Raw genomic sequence first — 24,153 nt, 5'->3', positions numbered from 1 at the left:
GCCTTCCAGCCAGGCGCCTTCCTGTGGCCCAAACAGGGCATTAAGTATTTGGGAATTTTATTCCCAGCAAATTTGTCTGATTTAGAGTTAATTTTGATCCTTTAATAAAAAGGTTTTCGAATGATGTGGACAGGGGGGTTATAAAGGGTTATAAGTTGATTCCTAATGCATAATTCTGTGGTTAAATTTATTTTTGTCTGTCTTGGAATCAATAAAAAATGTTAATAAAAAAAATGTCACTGATGTACTTTGGTGTGACACCAGATAAAGGTGAGAAAAGTAGCACAGTGCCTAACGATGTTGTAAGTAGCTGTACAATGCTTAATGTTTAATGCATTAAAAGCATATATTAAGACTCATTAAGACATAAAAAAGCCTCATACAGCTTTAATTAAAATGCTCATCTTTAAAAAAAAGCTTTTGACATAGAACTCATGTAACAGGGATATGCTCATGTGCCAGTTCTATCTAGAACCCATTATAAGAAGGTTCTCCATAGAATACTGTTGCAAAGGGTTCTATCAAGCTGAAGAATATTTATGCGTGCTACTCCGAATCTTATTTTCTAAAGGTGTCCTTGTTGTGATGGTCATCATTGTGGCTCAGAATAAGAGTGTTTTTATTAGACTATGAGTGATTTCTGAGTCTCTTGACGAGCACAAGAGGGTTATTTCCAGAGTGTAGCCCATCAAGTTCTGGGTCACCATATGGAATTTACCTACATCCTCACAAGCAGCCAAGGAGATTGCTCTTTATCTGCCAGTCTCCTTTCTCACCCATCCTCCCTCCATCCCTTTTTTCTGCCTGCCTGGCAGGTTGTTGCTTGACAACCTGCCAGGATAAAGGAGATGTGTAATGGGGGAAGAAAGGAGAAAAGATGAGAGTAGAGCTGAATCTTACCCACGTCTCCACGGACCAACCCGCTCCTCACAGGGAGTCCAATATCATTGTACCGTTTCAGTTGCTGGATTGATTTCAGGCATTGCCCAAAACTTCCCAGGGGAGGACATTTTCCTCTGATTTAATAAACAGGGACAGAATGCCAAAATCATAAGAAAATTGATTGCCATCAGCAATCTCCACGTTCCATTTTTTTATTTATTTTTTCTAAAAGAGGTAATTTTAAACAGGCATTAAGCTAAATCATAAACCAGTTGGAAAAGAGAAAGAAAGAAAATAAAAAAGATAGACAGACAGACAGACAGATAGATAGATAGAGAACAAAAGAAAAGCAGAGAGACAGACATAGAGAGAAAGAAAGAAAAACAAAGGAAAGCACCCAGCTGTCAAGAAAGAAAGAAGACATACAAGAAAAGAAAATGTATATTTTCAAAGTTAATAATCATGCCTCACAGAACTCTATGTGGAATCCTATGTATCCTATTTTTATTTATTTTTTTACAAAATAATTATTCCTTGGGGAGCATTTATTATTTACAAACACCTCTGTTTAGACAGCATAATTTTAACCTGTTTTTGAACACATTTTACACTCCAACGGATAACATACTATTTTTGCAGCAGAATTTTTTTCAATTTGTTTGTCTGAGTTTTGCAGTCTTCACAGTACAGTACCTCTTCGGAGCTCAGGACCAGAGCAGGATGCATGTGTTTGTGTGTGTTAGGGGTGTTTGTGTTACAAAGGAGGGGAGATGTCTGCTGTCCTTGATACAGGCTACCTGCTGCTGCTGGCTGATTTTTACCGTGCTTATCTCCCTCTCCATGGGCCACAGGCTTTAAGGAGCTTTTAAGGTATCAACAAATTGGAAATGGCCTAATTTCTAAATTAAAGTTTATTTATTATGATTTTGGGGGGAAGAAAAATTCTAAAACTGACCAAGAATTTTAAAGAACATATGATGTCACAAATGATATCAGACACTAGATTTTGCTCTGTACCCATTGTGCCTGCCCCTCCCCCCCAAATATTATGCAGACGTGATGCATGAATATGCATGATTATTTTGGGATGAATAAATTCATAACATTTGAGTTTTCTCCCCACAAATAATTCAGCACTTGCAACTCTTTGAAATTCAAAGCATTCACAGCATGCACATGCAATTGATAAAATAAATAAATAAATAAAAACCTTTCAGGAAAACAAAATAAAGTGATAAAAATAAAAGTAATGATTCAAGAACTGGTGGGTGCATGAGACACTGTAAAATTCAGTAATTTTATATTTATGCCGAATACTATAGTAGGTGTGCTGACTTTGCCACTTTTCACAATAATAATCTTGTCCCTTATCTCTTCATTTAGTCTTTTTTCTGCTACTGCACCTCATTATTTCCCTCTCCCCTCTGCTAATACTTCCATGAAAAGCACCCAAATAACCCTGAAGTACCTATTCACCATCTTAATGCTGTGCTAGAGCAACAAAGGAGAGAGAGGAGCAAAGGAAGGTGGGAGTGAAGGAAGGGGGGTGCATATATACTCAGTGACAAAAGAGCCTGGCAGGTTTGAAAGCAGTCTGGACCATCATACAAAAACAAGCAAAGTAAACACATCGCTTCACTTCTAACATGCCTTACGGCCAACACAAGCAAAAGCAAAACATACAGCAGAATATGGGTTGCTCTGGCTGAGCATCTGCGTGTTGGAGGAAGTATTACAGTTTGCGGTCACTAACTGGGACAGTTCTTGGCACCATAACAGGAATATATTGGTGGAATATCTAGATTTAATTTAGTTGCTATCAGTACAAAACAAACTGGCAGCCCCAGACTAGAGGTCTGACATTGTCTGATAAGAGCCCTGCCACCAGCTAGGCCTGATCAGAGTGCACCCTTAAACACACACACAACCTCACCCAGACACTAGTACCTATAAATGGTGAATTCATCCATCACTAGAAACGCAAAGCCTAAATATTATTATAAATTTATCACAGCATACCTTTTCATTGTATTTGTGGCCATCCAAAACAAGCTGACTAGCTGACTACACAGACAAAAGAGAGAGTGAGAATTGTGAGTGCAAAAGAACAAGGCAGCACATGCCAGGCCGCAAATGCAAGCAATCTTACAATGCAACTGAATAATAAACAAGCATGCAAACAAACAAAGGAGGTGTCTATTGTCCAGACAAGTGTCTTATCAGTCCACTCAATACTGATTTGGCGGAACGCTGATAGGAGAGAGTGAGAAAGGAGATCATCAAGGATTCAGTGCTCATTATCAGAGGACTAAGTGTGGAGCCTAATGTATTCCAGCAACCATATGTAGGCTGTGTGTGTACCCTAATGTATTCCTACAGCCATGCGGAGGGCTGGGCCACTTAGCATGCGCTACAGGTTTCTTTGTCCCCTGAGACAGTGATGAACGAGTACTTCTCTCACATAAAGACCTGGGAGTTATAACCAGCAAATGCAAACACTCATGCACACACTCCACAAGTGAAGTGACACATTCCAATGAGCTATAATTAAAATAGCCCTGAAATAAACATATTCAACTGACAAAACGGGTTAGAATTCTTCCTGCAGAGGCGTGTAGGACTGTGTGCAGAGACACCAAGTACACGGCACATACCTTCGGGTACATGCGGTTTCTCACTGTGTTAGCCGCCATACATATGTATGAAGTCGTGTTACACATGTGCTTGTGCCTACAAGATAGGCTGCACCTGACTTATGTACAGTAAAACAGCACTCATATGTAACTTTTAAATAATACAACATACAAAACATGTAAGAGTAATGTAAATACTAAGCGGCTGAATACATGAGGGGAATGCACAGGAATAATTCAGCTTCGATATATTCATAGATAGGTCATTCATATTGTGTCAGTAATCAATTTCTCCAATACCTCATTCCTACATTTGCAGAACAAAATAGAATCTGAAAATACAGTTCTATATTTAATGTGATGAACTACACCAGTGGTTCCTCTGGTAGGTCACCTGTGTGAACTTGATGGCAACTGACTTACTGACAACTGACATACATTCCCAAAACATTATCTTAGAACCAGTTGATTTAAAGTATGCAAAAAAATCTCTATAAAAAGTTAGGAAGGTTTCTAGCATTATTTGTTTGCAGATGCCACATGGTCTGATATTTTGTAATCTAATGCAATGAAATTCATAACTCTGTAAGTGTGGCTTAATACTATTTGGGGCTACTGTAGAATCGTTAGGATTACTTTGGTCAGTTGCAAAACTTTAGCTTCCGCGTAACGCGCAAATTTCATCATCAGCAGAGTGCTCGAGCACTGAACGCACGCAGCCCAGTTTTTTAAACGCGCACCTTTGAATGTGCAGAATACACATGCACCTGGAATTATTTCACTAATTAGTGTGTCCACAAGGTTGCAACACTCACATTTGAGCTGTTGCGGTCACAAAAAAAGTGCTAGAAGAAGATGTAATCATCATAAACAAGACGAATGTGGAAACAACAACATTTGCACGTCAAGAGCGAGCGAGTGAGGAGGTATGGAGATAGTTGCACTTGTAACTTGAGTTAGGAGAATATAAAGACATCTTTATGTATCTAAACACCTGAGGAGAAATAGTCAAGAATCTCGTAGTAGTCATGGCGCACATGCGCCAACCGCCTGTGTATGCGTGCACAGTAAAATGAAGTGTATTTTGACAGGTACATGATCGACTTTACACAGACGTTAAATGTTCATGTCAAAACTAAATTATACATCCAGCCAGGTCTCCTAAGCAAACAAATTGGCCCAGTTGCTAGGGAGGGTAGAGTCACATGGGGTAACCTCCTTGTGGACGCGATTAGTGGTTCTTGCTCTCAATGGGGCGCATGGTAAGTTGTGTGTGGATTACGGAGAGTAGTATGAGTCTCCACATGCTGGGAGTCTCCGTGGTGTCATGCACAACGAGCCACATGATAAGATGCGTGGATTGACTGTCTCAAAAGCGGAGGCAACTGAGACTTGTCCTCCGCCACCTGGATTGAGGTGAGTAACAGCTCCAGGGTTGGGGAGTTTTTTCTTAAAATCTTTGTTTGTGTTCAACAGTCAGTGTTGGGTAGTAACGGAATACATGTAACAGGATTACTTATTTACAATACAAAATATAAGTAACTCTATTCCACTACAGTTACAATTTAAATAATTGGTAATTAGAATACAGTTACATTCAAAAAGTATTTTGATTACTGAAGAGATTACTTTGCATTTTATTGTCATTTGTTTCATTTAATATTTAGTCCTTTCAGATGGAAAACATTTATACATATAAAAGATGTGATCCAAAGTGCATTTGAACAGCGGTGAAACATTTTCTTATGATGTGTTACATTCATACGAGCAGACAGAGAAGTAAGTTTGAAGTAAGTTTGGAGCAGAAGAAATAGAAATAAACCTTGTGTAAATTGTCAGCTTTATGCTAAGCTAAAATGCTTTTTTCTAGCCATTTTACATGCACATGTTACCAGGCACGATCATATTTGTAAGACCTTTGATATTAGGGCAAAAATCGTATTCTTGATCATTTTTGTATTGTTTTCCTGTAAAAAAATATCTAAAAATCTTAAAATAAGATCAATTTGATTTATCTTGTTTTAGGAACAACACTGCATAAGATATTTAGGTTTTTCAGAGAAAGTATTTTTAACATGTATTTTGTCTTACTGTACTGGCAGAGTTTTTAGTCAAAACAAGTGAAAAAGTCTACCAGTGCTGAAGAAGTATTTAGAATACATTACTGACCTTGAGTAATCTAATGGAATATGTTACAAATTACATTTTACAGCATGTATTCTGTAATCTGTAGTGGAATACATTTCAAAAGTAACCCTCCCAACCCTGGCCACCACGAGGACCTACTAAATAGTGGGAATTGGGCATTTCAAATTGGGTGAAAAGGGGATAATAAAAACAAAACTTAATTATACTTTGGGCTTACTTTCTCAGGCTTGTGCTTGACTGTATGCAGAGGATAAGCGTTCACGTCAAAACCGAAGTATGCTTTTGAGCTACTTCGGTTTTGACACAAAACCTTAGCGGTCACCCCTGACTGAAGTATACTTAGGGCTTAAGTCACAATCAGAAAAAAAAGCAAGCAAAGGCAGCAAATGTAAGACTTGGATTTCCAATCCAAAGATCAGTCAGTTTAAAAACAGTAGTTTAAACCGTAATCAAATTTAAACTTCTCGAGTCAGTTACCTTAACATACTTCTCTCTCTGTCTTTCTCCCTGCGTGATGAGAAGTGTGAAAATGTGTGTTTTTATAATTAGTCTCTGTTGTGGACATTATTGCTGAGCTCTGGGACGTTTTAGCACCTGAGGTGCAGCATCACACACTTAGGTTTGTTAATAAGCTGTCCACAAGCACAACATCTGGACCCATTCTGTTATTTTTAACTGTCTGTCTCTCTGTTCTCAACAGCAAAACTTTGATGTCTCACTTTCTTCCCTGAAAGTAATGCACAGTTTACTGTAATAAAATCAGATTGAAATCCAGTTTGAGTTTTTATGTATACAAAACTATAACTACCTAAAGTGTAACTCTGTGCACATTCTTCTGTATGGTTGCCACTCTAAAAATGAAAGATACTTGAGGCACCATTTGGGAACATTTTAGAGAGGCTTTAGGTTACCCTTTGAAAAGGGCAGGTCTCCGAGGAACTAACAAAAGGGAACCCATTATTTCCCTCAGTAACTTTAAAGACCCTCGATGGTTCCTCCAGTAACCCCATCATAAAGGAAAATTTCAAAGCACTTGAAATATATATATTAAAGCTCTCTAATATGCAACAGGATATTTGAGGCACCTTCAAAATGGTACCTTCAGGTTCTCTAAAAGGTTCTGCCATTGTGACAATCTTAATGTTAGGTGCCTTTTCATTTTTACAGTTTATTCTGTATATCGTTTTCAGCATCATCTAGATTGGTAGATCTTCAGCACTCCTTGTTATTAGACAGTCATAGTGTAAAGATTAGCAGTGTGCATTTTGTAAATAATGTAATATGTTTTCAAAGCTGTAATTTTCTTGGTGAATAACTGAACTGATGGGGCCTTTGCAAGGTTCTCCAAAGTAACCAAGCGATAAATCCCAGGCATAGAGTCCTTAGAATTTGCAGTTTAGAGCACTGGCAAAGGTAGCAACCTCTGCTGCATAGGGGAGAAAGAGCTTACCTCTCTCTGTAGGATCAGTGGTTTATCATTGATGACAGATCACAGCCACAGACCACAGGAAATACGCATGAACAGTGGCTCGGTTATTAGTGTAAAGACACTCAGCGAGGGATGATCTGAAACCCAAGCCCCATTATTAAACACAGTGAAGACACTGAAGGTAGCACACGTCCAAATGACTTAAATGAGTACAGTTCATAAACTAAGAGCACACACAGTGAGAAGTGATGCATGAAGATACATAATCATTATAATACAATACCAAATAAAGGCATGCATAGCTATTCCACAAGCAGTTTAAGAAAATATGACATAAATATGGTACTGTTTTGAATAATATTAGTTGTTATTATTGGGTTCCAAACAATAATGATGAAAAGTGGGCTGAGACCCTTTCACAAAGTCAACACAATTAGAAGATTATGTGAATCAGTTTTTTTCCTCTCTGTTTCACTGTATTTGAAAAAAATAAATTAAAATAAATAAATACATTTAGTCTAGTTCTTTTAAAGATGACTTAAATGTGAACCTTTTTCTTGAACATCTTTTCTATTGGCAGTAGAGAATTTTGCCAATTAATTTTAATAATCATATCATAGTTCAAATCACAATCTTATATATATATATATATATATATATATATATATATATATATATATATATATATATATATATATATATATATATATATATTAGATATAAAAGTATTTTTTGTCCAAATCGTTCAGCCCTAATATTTCAGAATAGCAAAATAATTAGGCTTATCAACTTTTAAAAGGCAGCAGAAAACACTTCCCGTGTCTTTTGTTGTTTGCATCAAAGGCCACGCATCCAGGAAAACTCTACAGTATTTTGGCACAAATTCAGCTGTCACTTGGTAGAAGTTATCCAAATTAAGCAGATGCCAATATGGACAGGTTGCTTGCAATTCCTTCATCCTTAAAAACCATGAACAAATCTATGGAAGGTTAAAGAAAATATAACCCAGACTTCATTAAATAGGGGTTCACTCACAACAGCGATAAACATGGTTTGTGCCAAGACCACAGTTTGTTTTGTGTGATCAATTACTGTTCATCAAAATTCAAGAGACATTTAGAAACCAAACATGTCATTTATTTTGCATGTTGTTGGGCCTATATAACTGTCAATTTCAATGAGCACGTTTACATTATGGATAGGCATTTAGAGTAATTTTTGTAGTCGAGTTTCAAATTTCAGTTCAACCATCAACCTTTGAACACGTTTTTCTAATGAAAAAATATGCACAATGTATAAACAACATCTAGATTAAAAAAGTGCACTCACACATAGAAACATACTCCATTCCAAGTGTTCTGAAGCAATATAATCACTTTAAGTAATTTAAATGTTCTTTTTAGGTGAACTATTTCTTTAACAATGAGCCCTTTACATGCACACCAATACGCTGATTTCTCTCTAAAATCAGCTTAGTTAAAAAATCTGACAAGGCAAGAAATCCGTGTTTACATGACACTTGAAATAATCGCGTTATTCTCTACTTTTGACGTCAAACCGTGAAGAGGCAACATGTGCGCACATTGGATGAGTTGGTAAGAACACCGGGCAGGGTGTTTACTTGACATGCGAAATCTGCGTAATGGGCAAAAATCTACCCGTGTCAACCGGTTTATTCTTACGCCGTTTATGGCCTTTACGCCGATAAAGGAACGCGGTTTATATGACCACAGGCGTTGTCGGCTTATTAAGCATAATCGGTGTAAGAACAAGCATGTAAATGCACTCAGTCATGCATCCACAGCACCAACCAATGCACTGAGTTGTAATGGCAAGATTTAGGTTAGAGAAGCCGTTTCCTTTTTGCCCACGGCAGGCAAAGGCACAAAGGAAAATCAAATTGCAATATTCGAGTAGTGTTTTTACTAGTCAAATATTTAAAGCTGAATGAGTTCTCGAATAATCAATTACTTGTGCACATCCCTAGTTTACATGCACATCAATATGTTGATAACTACCAAAAATTCACAGCAATGCAAGAAACCTGCGAGACTTGATATAATTGGGTTATTAGCTTTTGATGTCAAAATGTATACAGGCAATTTTCATCAGGGTAACTGGCAAAAAAATCGACATGTGTTAATCGGTTTATGCTTAAACGTTTATGGCCTTACTCTGATAAAGGAACACAGTTTAAGGCATTTACATGACTAGCTTATTAGGCGTAATCTGTGTAAGAAAGTGCATGCGCTCAATGTTTGATTTAAATTAAAACACCTTTGTTTATTTTAAAGCGATAAACAATTCTGGTACAGCAATGTTAAATCTGGATCCTAAAGCAAACCAGTTGAGAACCACTGATCTATATGTTCTGAGCACATGTTGACTGAAACAGGTAAAGTTTTTGCACATGCCACAGTCTTTGCCTCCTCTCTCCTTAGGGCATGCCACACTCGTTTTATCCAAGAGCATTCTGTGCAATTATTCCTATTAACTACAGAGCGATGTTATTAAGCATATGCACAGATCACTAAGGGAGAATTTCACCAGGTGTTCTCTCTCGCATTAGCTACCTCTGGGTCTGTTCCACCATTTAGTGGGGGGAAAGAGAAACGGAGTGTGGAAATTCTCCGTCCTGCTCGTGTCAGACTCTATCGTTCGTCTCTCCGGGACAGCAGATGCTCGCTTGGTAATTATTTTCAGTGTGGAAGCTGGCGGCTGACAGAATAGATGTGCATCACTCTAAATTGGCTGGGAGTGACCCCTGGCCATGCAGGAGCATGCAGGGCCAGCGGAGATGGAGGGGAGTAGAGGCGAAGGAAGACAGAGGTCCTGGCGTACTAACAAGCAGCCAAGTCAGGACACAGAAGGCAGCCAGCATCAGTCTGACCTGCACAAACTTTATTCTTTCTCTATTTCTGCCTTTCTTTTTCATACTCCTTGCTTCTTTCACTCTTTTCAATTGTTCTATCTTCCTCAGACTAACAAGCAACCAAATGTATATGTGGATCATCATTGGCAAGACACAGCATAGCTCAGCAATCCCACCAACAAACTAACGAGGATGCAGTAGACCAGTGGTTCCCAATCTGGGGTCCAGAGTTCACAAGGGGGGTGCAGAACCTCATATGCTTTGAGGCAGTCTAAGATACATAAAATGCGCTATAAGACAGCATGTCAGCGTCCTTGTCTAACTCAACATGATATAAACAAAATCTTAACCTAAACATTAAAATACTGTCCAAAAACCTTGACACCATGGCATTTGTAGCAACAGAGCATCTTTGCACAACTGCATGAGGATGAAGTGCACCAAGTGCTTCTAAGTTTATTTTTCTTTGACCTTAAAAATGCATGGTATATCTGAATATATGCTAACATTAATGAGATTTGAGAGCTATGGCGGCGGCAAAGATTATCAGTGAATAATGACTTATATTGCATTCTTTTTCTTACACAAGGCTATCATATGTCTTCAAATGACTTGGAATATAAAGCATAAGTCATACGGACAACTTTTATGGTGCTTGTTGTCATTTTTGGAGCTTGACAACCCCTGTTAACGTTTAGCTAAACTCCTTTTGTATTCCACCAAAAAAGGCTTAGAATGACACAAGGGTGAGTAAATGATGACAGTCTCTTTCAGTTTTGGTTGAACTGACCCTATAATCTCTTTCTCTGTCTCCCCAAATGCCTTCTTATTTAGATTACCAATCCAAAGAGAGGCTAACTGCTCTGTGTGACCCTGGGTTGGAGTTACACTGCAAAAAATGATTTTCAAGACAAGTATTTTTGTCTTGTTTTCCTGTAAAATTATCTAAACATTCTTAAAACATGATTTATTTACTTGTCAAGCAAAATGGGATAAAATATTAAGTCTTGTTTTAAGATAAATCTGACAAAATTTGTGAACTTTAGACTTAAAAAAAAATAAAAATAAAAATCTGCCAGTGGGGTAAGTGAAATAAACTTGTTTTCACTTTGAATTAAGTTTATTTTGCTTACCCCATTGGCAGATGTTTTTTCTTGTTTTAAGTCTAAAGTTCACAAATTTTGTCAGATTTATCTTAAAACAAGACTTAATATCTTATCCCATTTATCTTGACAAGTAAATAAATCACGCTTTAAGAATGTTTAGATAATTTTACAGGAAAACAAGACAAAAATACTTCAAATAAAATAATTATTTGCAGTGTAGGGTTAGGAGTCAGAACATGCTGACATCACAGCAGCATACAATTATCGCCTCTTAGTCAGAGAAGTTTCCAAACTGGCTGTCCTCTCCTTAGACACTAATTTCGGAACCATTATGAATCATTTTAACATGTTTAAAGTTTGCCCTCAGAAGATCTTGACATCATTAGCATTAATATTAGACAACACTGCGGAACTGTGATGAGTTTAACCATCTGAGAGTTGAATTCATTAATTGACAGTTATTAATACACAAAGGTAGCTTGTCCTCTAACGGAATGCCACTTTAAATTGATTCTGAGTGGCTCTACCAGACATTTAATTTGGAGAGGCAGAGTAATTCTGTGAATGTCCTTTTGACAAAATAATTCTCCTTTCTCCCTGAAGGACGTTTGTCCTCCTCAACTACTGAAAACAATTTAAGAGTTCTTCTGATAAAATGGATCAAATGCTCTTTAATTAGTTTAAAGAAGTGAATGATTTCTGGTTAATTAAAACTCTATTAACAGCAGTGATTCATAATTTAAAATGGAACATTATTAACCAAATAATGCCCAGTACAGATCAATTAGGTGTATTAAAATGCAGAATCGCTTACAACAGATCTAAAAAAAATTAAATTAAAAAAAAATAAAAAAGCACCATATTTACATTCTAGGGGTTATGTTGCACACCGTAACAAAATCACGAAACATGTCAAGAAAATGTCCTGATTCTTTTTAATCCAAAATCAAGACACAAATAAGAAATTACTGTATATTTTTTTCATATAGAAAATGTATAATATTTTTGGGCCATTAAGATTTTTTACATTGTGGCATTATTTTCATGAGTTACACACATTTTGAAAAACCTTAAAGCTTCTTTTTTTAGTTCACACATAAATGAAAATTCTGTCATCATTTGTTCACCCTCATGCCATCCCAGATGTGTGACTTTCCTTCTTCTGCAATACACACAGATTTTTAGAAGAATATTTCAGCTCTGTAGGTCCTCACAATGCAAGTGAATGGGTACCAACATTTTGAAGCTCCAAAATGCACATAAAAGTAGCATAAAAGTGGTTAAATATATACCTTCAGAAGCTATATGATAAGTGTGGGTGAGAAACAGATCAATATTTAAGTCAGATTTTACCATACATTTTCCTCACAGCCCAGTAGGTTATGATATGCACAAAGAATGCAAATCACCAAAAACAAAATAAGAGGAATGTGAAGGTGAATGTGGAGATTGATAGTAAAAAAAACCTGTATCATATCGCATCTGAAAATCCGGATTTAACCACTGGAGTCTATGTATTACTTTTATGCTGCTTTTATGTCCTTTTGGAGCTTCAAAATTTTGGTCACCATTCACTTGCATTGTATGGACCTACAGAGCTGAAATATTCTTCTAAAAAATCTTTGTTTGTGTTCTGCAGAGGAAAGAAAGTCAATCACATCTGGGATGGCATGAGGGTGAGTAAATCCTGAGAGAATTTTCATTTTTGGGTGAACTAACCCTTTAATGGTCCTAAATGTAGGGTTCATTTTCTTTATGCAAAATGTTAACAAACAACTAATAATCATTGGCTTCTTGGGGAGAACATTTCTACACAGGTTTTTATTTACATCAGGGCAAAAATCCATGTAAAAGCAAATGCAGCAATCCTTACAGAAAAAGTATTAACATCCACAAGAGGCCATGGTCTATTTTGCCCTGGTCTGAAATATAATACCCTCTGAACTCTGGAAGGATTTTCTCCCATTGCATCACAGGGTATGAATTGATGGGCACTATCACATGTGAGCCAAGCAATCGAGACTTAGATTAGATCCATATGTTCTCAGAGAGCCAGGTCTACTGCAGAAACGTACTCTCTGTCTCTCTCTCTCTCCTGCACTGACACAGGGGGGAGAGAGGGAGAGGGAGAGGGAGAGAGAGAGAGCAAGAAGGTTGGATAGAAAGTGGGAATAAGAAAGACATAGAAACTTTCCCTTTTAAGTGTGTTATTATGGTGCAGAAATCTAAATGTTTATATAGAATAACAAATCTGAGTTCTGTAAAATAATACAAACAAAAAAAACAACAATTGGAAAATGGTTATGAAAACAGAGTTGATAAATTCAGTAGAATAAACAACAGTATTCTCCTCTTGCTTTGTGGGTACAAAGACATTTTGTGAGTTATCACAAGCTTACTATTTATAAGACCAGAATAAGACACATTTAAGAGCTATGATCCATACATAAATTAGTATATTTGTAAATATTACACACATTGTGCTGTGTAAAGCACAGTTCTGTGGGTTAACTGCAGGGATACAGTACAGCATGTGCTGATTATATCAGTTGAACATCAGAACTTGGCTGCTCAGGCAGATTTTAATGAAACCTCAGCTTGTTTTTAATGCAGAAGGCCCTGTCATAAAAATTGCTATCATGATGAAAGAAGCTGAATTAATATCAGAAGAGAGCTGTTCCCCACCTTACTCTTTTCAACCTGAATATTTGTCATTTTGACAGGGAAGTTGAGGACACTTATGGGCTGTTCACACAGAACATGTTCTCCCATTCTGTATGCGCATTTTTTAATTGTTGGTTTATGTACACGTGTCAGATGGACATCTTTGGCCATTGCGTTGCATCATTTTTGTTCAGCGTCTCGCAACATGAGTGCTGCGTTTGTTTTCCCAAACCTATAAGACTTTCTGTCTTCCGTGGAGCACAAAAGGAGATGTTAGACAGATACAGATAAAGCATCAGTCACCATTCACTTTCATTCAAGGGCATAACCAGATAATTACTTTTGGGTGGGCCTCAATAAAAATGGATGGGCCAAGTTTTCGTCCAGTTTTTTTTTTTTTTTTTTTTTTTTTTTGTGAACAGTGGTTCATGTAAGAAAGAAAATCATACGGGTTTGGAACAACATGAAGGTGGTAAAATGATGACAACAATCCCTTTAAAAGTCATGTGGAAATGCATCACCGGACCATAGTTTCTCTTGCACTCCGTCAAGCTCTCTGAACGAACGTGTCATAAAACAACACCCTGAAGTTCAAAAGTTCATATATCCTATGTGCCCAACCTCTCTCTGTCTCACACACACACACATACAAACCTTTGCCAATTTTGCATTTTCTGCCCATTTTTAAATTAGTGTACTTAAGCGATGTGCACAATCAAAACGTTATCAAACTGCAAACAAATGAAGCCTAATCTTGCAGCTTTGTTGAGCAGAAGAGGTGGAGAGAGTCAATAGACGTGAGCCGAAAGGTAAGATGAGCTTGATTAGGGAGAAGGACGGCCAGTGCATCCGACAGAGAAAATTACCCTCAGGTACGGTGTGTCCACAGTCGCAATCTCATGTAGCCCTACCGCTAATCTTTCAAACACCTTCATTTAGGATTAAAAGGCCTTTCTATTTGCTTGCAAATGTAATGTGATTTTGAAAATCAGAATTTAATCAAGGTAGCTTTGACCTTTTTGTCCAGAAGAATTATTGTTGGATGAGCAATCTCATTCACTTAGTCTGGTCATTTATGTTGTTAGTCAGCTTTTAATGCTGTTTGTGTCAAGAAGCTTCTTTAACATACATTGTGGCGCTCTCTTGTGTTTAAACCTGGAAGTGAAAGACGCATAGTAGGCTGCTCAGAGTCCTTAAAGACCCCATGAAATCAAAGTTAATGTTTTGCTGCTTTTAGTCCATATCTATTAACTTCAAGGCCATCTATATGCAAGTTTGCATCTAAACATTGACAAAATTAGTTTTCATAAGATATAAGCATTTTAAATCTGCAGTCTCTCTCTTCAAGACTCAGGAACATCCATGACTCACATAGAGGTTCAGAAACATTGTCTAATCAAATGCTTTCTTGAACTAAAATGCATCCTCGCCTACAGCTGTTCAGTGCGTCTGGCTGTGTACTAACTGGTGCTGATCATGCCTTCGCAGTGCACTTCAAGAGAGCTTAATCCATGCTGTAGGGTCGTTCCAAACAGAATTTCCACCCAAAATCGCTTAAAAAGTGAGTTCTGACTGACTGTTCTCACCTTTTAGCCATCTTAAGCTCTCACAGCAGAAGGTAATTGTCTTCGAAGGGAATAGGATATAGGGATGATCACTTCTGAATGGGACCCACCAACAAGGGAGCTGGACACAAGGAAAGTTGCTGGAGTTTCTTTATATTTTTGGTACAGCTCGAGTAAGTGTTCTTTATTCTTTATACTTAGTGTATTTTAATACAAAACATGGATACATTATATTTTACTCGCTTGTTTCTCAATCATCTGCACTAGACTTGCACAACGGTTCCAGCCTCATCGTAAGCGAAGACATCGCGATGTGCTGTGTGTGCCTGTGGGATGGTGATGGATTCATTTTGTCAGTTAGATCATTGTTCGGTTCCAAGTTTTGGAAAAGCTGGTTGGTATTTAGATTGCTTCAAAAGTTTGTCCGGTAAGCGGCTCTGACATGAGCAGCATGGTGGAAAGAGGTACTATGCGTGTATGTGTGTAAAACTATATTGGCAATTTTTTAAAATGGGACGAATCGTTTGACATGTCCCACCCCCCACTTCTTGTTTAAGTAGTAAAAACATCAAAACACCAAATCGAACTGCGCTCGTCAAGGCACTTTATGGGGACTTTAAGTGAACTAATCATTCTCATTCACTTCTTTTGATGTGGTCGTGAACGACTCTGTGTTTGTAACGAATCAGTTGAATCAATTTCACATAGTGTCAAACACATAAGACACTCATTCGTCACAGAAATGTTTAGAAATGGTGACTGAACAAATCTTTTTTGTGAACTGATTCAAAAGAATTGACTCATTGGAATGAATCAATATCAGTAAAAACCAGTGCTTTAGCCCATATGAGGGTGCATTCACCCGATTGAAAATAGACAGATGTCATATTTTATAATATTATAAATACGACCAAATGCCAAGCTGATAAATTCTAAGCCTAATCACAGTCTTTCCCTCACTTCTTGCCTATAAACTCTGCATATTTTAAAGGTGCAATATGTAAATATTTTCATGTAATATTCGCCTTTTTTTTTGCCAATGTGTGAACGGCTTGTAACGCAACTTAAGAAATGAGCCCTTCCTAGGTTTCCTATTAAAGCCTGTAGAATGATTTTCATGCGAAGGAAGCAGGTCGCATTTGCCGGGAAAATCCAGAGGATGTGACGTTTATGCACTCTCCCGAGAGCCTTGCCTCAGTGCTTCTGCTATTCAACAGTGACAACAAACTGCAACACTAGGTAACATTATCTTAGAGATGGAATCCAGCAAAGGCCGGCTCCAAGCACAACACTGACTCCTACACAAACTCTGAGTAAGCCAAAATGTATCTACTGAATCCAGCCTAGCTAAGCGGGAACGTGATCGTGGTCAAGCGAAAATTAGAGTGAACATCGGCAGGGCATTTGATTCCTGGAGAGATCAAATCCGGTTTTGGGGATCAAAACAGACCCTGAATTGGCAATCTTCTTATTGGACAGATAAGCTTACATAACTGCAAAGCATGTGAAATATAGTGCCATATGTTTGTTTGTTTATTTAGTTTTAACGCCATGTCAGCAACTAGGCTATTCACATGGCAAACAAAGGTTCATCAATAAATATTTACAATATTAAATAAGACACTTAAAATTTATACAAGATAAAAACTGTAAAATCTGTTCAGATGGTACTTTAAAAAAAATATCTATTAAACAAGTCTCTGTATCAAAGCGTTGTCTGATAGTTCCAAAAGTTTTACAGTTCAGTAAAATGTGCTTGATGGTCATAGGGGTTTGGCAAGGTATACATATGGGAGGATCTTCACCAGTCAGAAAAAACACGTGTTAGTCTTGAATGGCCCAGTCGGCATCTGGTAAACACTATTTGGTTGTGCCAAGATTTAACATTTTGAGAGTAGTTGCTTTGGACCCTGGGGTTTATTTCATATAGTTTATTGCTCTCGCACTCATTCCATTCTGATTGCCACTTATTGGTGATATACGAGTTTATTAATGGCCTGAGGTCAGAGGGTGGTATCAGACATTCTGAGATCTCCAAGTTTAATGCCTCTTTTGCAGCTGTATCTGCTTTTTCATTTCCTGCCAGACCAATATGTCCCGGCACCCAACAGAAGATAATGTTGAAATCCTTCTTCTGTAAGTGATGTATTTTAGTCAAAATGTTTATGATTATGGGGTGATCGGTCTCCATGGATTCAAGTGCTTGAAGGACTTTGAGTCTGTAGCGATTAAAAAGTTTCATTCTCAGCCCTGCTCAATGTTTTCCAGTGCCAGTAGCAGTGCTCGGGCCTCAGCTGTGAAGAAAGAGCTCTGTTCTGGAATACGTATGCCATACTGTTGATCTCCAATCACTACAGCTGCTGACACACTGTTATCCGTTTTGGATCCATCCGTGAATACTGTACTATGGAGTGGGAGACTACATTTTAGTACCAAGAATTCCTGTTGATACAAGTTGGGGAGAGTTTCTGCCTTTTTTAGTTGGGCCAATGCCATAGAAATAGTTGGTTTTTTTAAGGTCCAGGGGGGGACAGGCCAAACATTATACTGTTTTACGTTGTCCAGATTGGTGTTCAAGTTCTCCAAGTATGGTTTAATCCATATTCCAAAAGGTTTGATTGCTTTAGGTCTAGCTTCATACAGATGAGAACATTCTGGTTGGAATACTGGTATAGAGGCCGGATTACTTAGATTTTCTTTGAGTTTGACTGCGTATTGTAAGGCCAGTTTCAGATGCCTATTCTGGAGGGAAGGTTCACCGGCTTCTGTACAGTGCATCCGGAAAGTATTCACAGCGCTTCACTTTTTCCACATTTTGTTATGTACAGCCTTATTCCTAAATGGATTAAATTCATTATTTTCCTCAGAATTCTACAAACAATACCCCATAATGACAACGTGAAAGAAGTTTGTTTGAAATCTTTGCAAATGTATTAAAAAACAAAAAACAAAAACAAAAACAAAAAAACACACACGTACAGAAGTATTCACAGCCTTTGCCATGCCACTCAAAATTGAGCTCAGGTACATCCTGTTTCCACTGTTCATCCTTGAGATGTTTCTACAACTTGATTGGAGTCCACCTGTGGTAAATTAAGTTGATTGGACATGATTTGGAAAGGCACACACCTGTCTATATAAGGTCCCACAGTTAACAGTGCATGTCAGAGCACAAACCAAGCCATGAAGTCCAAGGAATTGTCTGTAGACCTCCGAGACATGATTGTATCGAGGCACAGATCTGGGGAAGGGTACAGAAAAATGTCTGCAGCATTGAAGGTCCCAATGAGCACAGTGGCCTCCATCATCCATAAATTGAAGAAGTTTGGAACCACCAGGACTCTTCCTAGAGCTGGCCGCCCGGGCAAACTGAGCGATCGGGGGAGAAGATGAAGCTTGAGAGGTCCTGCAAAGAAGAATGGGAGAAACTGCCCAAAAATAGGTGTGCCAAGCTTGTAGCATCATACTCAAAAAGACTTGAGGCCGTAATTGGTGCCAAAGGTGCTTCAACAAAGTACTGAGCAAAGGCTGTGAATACTTATGTACATGTGATTTATTTTTTTAAATTTCCAAAGATTTCAAACAAATTTTTCACATTGTCATTATGGGGTATTGTTTGTAGAATTGAGGAAAATAATGAATTTAATCCATTTTGGAATAAGGCTGTAACATAAAATGTGGAAAAAGTGAAGTGCTGTGAATACTTTCTGGATGCACTGTATAAAGGCTTTGAATGGGACTTGTTCTGAAGGCTCCAAGATCTAGATGTATTCCCTGGTGGTGTATTGTGTCAAGTGTTCGAATGTATGACTTCCTTGCCTGACCATACACAGTACTCCAATAATCCAGTCGGGATGTATTTAATGTTCTGTAGAGACGTAAAAGAACGGTAGCATCAGCACCTCATTTTGTATTGGCCAGGACTTTTAAAATATTCATTGTTTTAAAACATTTTTCCTCAACATCTTCATATGTGGGATAAAGGTGAATTTATTATCACAGACAAGGCCTAAGAATTTTGAAGTCATTCACTACTTTGATGGGTTCTCCCTCCATACTCAACTCTGGGTCAGGGTGTAAGGATCAGAGAAGGCAAAAATGCATACATACTGACTTTGTTTATTTTATTTATGCATAGTTGTAGCTGTCGTACAATTATATTCATATTTTTCCCCCTATAGCATATGCATAGTTCGTCAACATATAGGCTCCGAAACATGTGGGGGTCAAATATAGTGCCATAAGGATTGATCTGTGTAATTTTAGATAACTTGATCTTGCCTGCTAACGCTGATGAATTGCAAGCTACCTTGCTTCGTAACTTTCAAATAATTTCAACAATCTTCTCTTTATCCTAAAAGTCAGGTATACAGGATCAATTTAAGCAAATGCACTGGTTTCTAATTTGTAGTACTACATATGACACACAAAACTGTGTAATTTTAATTATGCCACCTCATCTGTCAGCATGATGCCAGTGAATCACATTCAGCCGCTTTGTATGTTACGTTGTTGTTTTGGTCAATGCTTGCTCGCGTCCCTATGGAGGGTATCATTAATAACAAGGGTTTCTGAATCTTACATGCTGCACCTTTAAGACACACAAACTTCACATCAAATCTCCCAGCAGCATATTTTCAGTGATTCCATTATCCTCAATATCATCATGTAAAGAGGGTCAACTGAGACTGAAAATGACTCAAATCACCAACAGGACCTTAGGTCTCAAAAAGACATGCCGGAGAAGAGAAGCGACAGCAGAATGGGCAACTGACATGCAAAGGAGGACACTTAAGGAGTGACTACTGCCTAGAGTCCTGACACCTACAGCAGCACTGAGAGGTACATAGGATTAAAGGTGACTTTCAAATGAATATTTAGGGTCAGCTGTGCTTGAATTGAATCTGATTGGAATGTTGCATTAGATGCTTAAAGATGAAACTTGTTGCCTTAAAAGGATAGTTCACCCAAAAATGAAAATTCTCTCATCATTTACTCACCTTCATCGCATACCAGATGTGTATGACTTTCTTCTGCAGAACACAAAGATTTTTCAAATCATTTTCAGCTCTGAAGGTCCTCACAATGTAAGTGACTGGGTACCAAAATTCTGAAGCTCCAAAATGCACAAAAAGGCAGCATAAAAGTAATCCATTAGACTCCAGTGGTTAAATCTATATCTTCAGAAGCAATATAATAAGTGTGGATGAGAAACAGATCAATATTTAAGCCTGTTTTTCCCAAAAGATTCTCCTCTCTGCCCAGTAGGTGGCGATATGTAGAAGATTGTGAATTGCCAAAAACAAGAGTGTGAAAGTGAAGATTTATAGTTAAAAGGACTTACATATTGATCTGTTTCTCACCTACACTTATATCACTTCTGAAGATATGGATTTAACCACCGAGTCGTATGGATTAATTTTATACTACATTTATGTGCATTTCGAAGTGTAAAAATTTTGGTACCAATTCCCTTGCATTGTATGGACCTACAGAGCTGAAATATTCTTCTAAAAATCTTTGTGTTCAGCAGAAGAAAGTCATACACATTTGGGATGGTATAAGGGTGAGTAAATCCTGAAGAATTTTCATTTTTGGGTGAACTATCACTTTAATTGTCCAACTTGAATTATAGAACTAGTCTGAAGAAAAAATCAGAATTACTGATACAATACAAGGGTCATTTTTTATACATTTAAAGGCTTTCTGAAATATGCAACACTAGGCCAGTTTGGGCCAGTTGTTGTCTCCTGATGGGTCGCAAACCAACAATGGGTTTGCAGGTCTGTTTTGACAGGGTAAGGGCGGCAGGGAAAATGCAATTCTGTGTATTTTTAACAGCAACTTTGAGTATTAAAGTGCACAGACTAATTTCATGCAGATAGCATTGGGGCAATGAGAAAAGGGGCAGAAAGCACAGAGCAATGTTTCTGAAAATAACATTCATCGCAAATTAAAGTTCATTTTCTTTCCAAACGTTCTTCAAAAAGGATGTTGTAATATTGTGGTAAGAGGTCCAGCAGGGTGTGAGACTGCACTGAAGCACAAAGGGTATGATTTTTATTTTATGATACCCATTTTATATATATATTAATAGTGTGTCTCGAGGCTTAATTTTGTTTAGAGGCTTCTGTGCTTCACCCTCAACAATCAACATGGCAGTTCCAGTTTTTCATGTATAATAACTTTAATGATTCATATCGTACATATTCTCATCTCCATCATCCAGAGATTAGCTTTATTACATGATACAAAACAATTTTGTCTAAATAGAAAACAAAATGCATATTAAACAAATGACAAAATGATCATCCTGCAGACCTGTGAAACTTCCAATGACAGTTTTGCTTGCTCAAACACCTCTCAGTCACTCAGACTCCTACCCAGGAATTAATGCCAATGTTATTACAGCATAGGGTTCCTAACTTTAATTGCTAATCTCTGGATAAAGCATTTAGATTAATAGTATGTGTACACAGTAAGCGCTTTAATTTGATTGACTTGTGCTAATATCTTTTCAACACCCTGATCATAAAGGAGTCTGAATTTGTCTAAATCTTTAAATCTAGAGCTTTAGTGGCTAGAATCTTCCTCAAAGTTCTCAAACTGAAACCGTATGCACATAACAGATCATTTATACATATATACTAAGACCATATAATTACATATATTTAAATTTGTATGCTATTTTTCATTCTCCAAAATCGTATCCTATACAGACTGGAATAAAGCATGTGTTGTTCTTGTGAGGTTGAGAATCACACCAGTGCAGCTTACAAAGAGTTTGTTACCCAATTACTTTATGCCAAGTTCACTAAAATATTAATTAGCTAAAGAATAAAGACATTATTAGCCCACTTACATTGTAAAGCTGACCCAGACAATCCACTATAGCTACTGTGATGAATATGAATATGTGGTATCATCTTACAGGACAGGTCAGGTGTTCCATGTACCAAACTTCTTAGCATACCTAAATTCTCAAACATCTTTGTCCAATTCATTAAAACAAAAACATAAAAAATAATATATATATATATATATATATATATATATATATATATATATATATATATATATATTCTGAGAAATGTTATATATTTAGTCTTCTTCATGCTAAAACTCTAAAACATTGCACTTATCCTGAAAAACTTTGAACTTTACTAATTAACTTACTAACAAACTAATTTACAAAACGGAACTAGACTGGTGATTCAGCTACACATATGGATCACAAAAGGAGTATGAAACATAGTCATAAATCTTTTAATAACTAATCTACAATGATTTATCTGATACAAATGCATGTTTTTGGCACTGTAGTGAATGAGATATAATCAAAAGTCACCCAAGCAAAAAAAAAAAAAAATACACCCATGGGACAATACAAGATTTCAATCGTAGTTAGTGGCTCAACATCTTACGTTAATGCACGCCCCTATTATGGTGATTTATTTCTATAGGATTATGGTGGTCAGTGTGACTCAATCATCTGCTCAAAACATTTTGATAGGATTAAAATCTAAAGCCTCAAAATCAACTCTATGTTCACACAGGCAGAAAAAATCAGATTTTTTGGACGCTGTCACTAAAATCCGTTTAGGTTTTTGTAGTCTCAACAGGACAAAAACACATTAAACAGGGTTACAGGGCACGCAAAGCACTGCAAATATCTTATAATAATACAGACACTGGCTTAACTTACCCAAAGAGATGAGCTAAGATTCAGTAAACCATACCGGTTGTGAGAAACCACAACACAAAGTATTGAATGTCAAGCGAATACGGGACGCTTGAGAATTTTGAGCGTTTCATCACAGGATGCGGGTCCTCGTCTCACCTTTTTATGATTTTATATGGGACACAAAGCCTTCAATACGGGATGTTTCGCTCTCTGCTAAAATGAGACGTCGTAATTTTGGCCAAAATACAGGATGTCCCTGCTAAAACAGGCAGCAACAAACATTGCAAATGCCACTTCTCCCATTTTTAAGCCGTTGTCTGTGAAGAATGTTCATATTTGGATCCTGCCCTCTGGAAAAGCATAATAAATGGTAAAATATCCATCGCTAATGGTGAATACGCAAGTTTGCTGCATTACCATGACAACTAATGTGGACGTGATGGCAAAAGTGACTGTAGTCTGAACAGAAAAAATCTGATCTGGCCACATATAACTTGTAGTTTCAACAGTCACTCAAAAAAAATGGATTTGAGGAAAAATCAGATTTTTCCTGCAGTGTGAACAAACTGAGCAGTACATGAGCTGTACATGTAATTATATTTTCAGGAAAGCCTTGCAGTGTTGATTTTGGTTTAAAGTATACTAATTCATACTAAATACATTTTTAATGCTTTCATGTGTTGATATTCATTTATCACGCTTCAGGAATGGCCAAGGAAACTTGTGTATTTCTTTTGTAAGTATAATATTTAAAGGGTGGCCAGGTACCTACTGTACCTCTACAACACATTACAAACCCGTCGATAGTGACAAGAGCCACAGATGGAATCACACTCCACATATCTGAGAGTGCTTACAGTAAAAGTGCTGTAACATGACACATGTCTTCACCTTTTATTTTTTATCTTTTCTTACAGAACTAGTGTACAGTCTTTGGTCAATAATAAAAACATTTAATGGCTTATTAAAGAGCAACAATTCAAGGCTTTCTACTTATTTAAAGCAACATATTTAAAATACTAGATTGATGGCTGTAGAGTAGAGATAACGTCAGTGAAAATTACCCATAGCTTCAGCAGCTTTCACTCGCACAAGAGGATCTGGATCCTGTAGCAAAATCACCAGGCCTGAAGGAGTGGAAAAAGAGAGATAGAGACAAAGAGCGAAAGA

General features: G+C 37.3%; 1 protein-coding gene across 3 annotated transcripts in view; it reads right to left on the bottom strand.

The window, feature by feature from the left end:
• Positions 1-21,516: 21,516 nt before the first annotated feature.
• The window catches only part of LOC127454506 (maestro heat-like repeat-containing protein family member 1), a 55,085-nt gene continuing 52,448 nt past the window's right edge, over positions 21,517-24,153 (bottom strand). For all 3 annotated transcript variants that reach the window (XM_051721771.1, XM_051721770.1, XM_051721772.1), the window contains one exon: positions 21,517-24,110. In XM_051721771.1, coding sequence (XP_051577731.1) covers positions 24,034-24,110 — 77 coding nt within the window. In that variant the 3' untranslated portion in view covers positions 21,517-24,033. The remainder of the gene's footprint in view (positions 24,111-24,153) is intronic.

The sequence above is a fragment of the Myxocyprinus asiaticus genome, chromosome 16, assembly GCF_019703515.2.
Source record: "Myxocyprinus asiaticus isolate MX2 ecotype Aquarium Trade chromosome 16, UBuf_Myxa_2, whole genome shotgun sequence".
Classification (NCBI taxonomy): Eukaryota; Metazoa; Chordata; class Actinopteri; order Cypriniformes; family Catostomidae; genus Myxocyprinus; species Myxocyprinus asiaticus.
The sequence above is the reverse complement of the archived record's forward strand: the minus strand, read 5'-3'. Positions and strand labels throughout refer to the sequence as shown.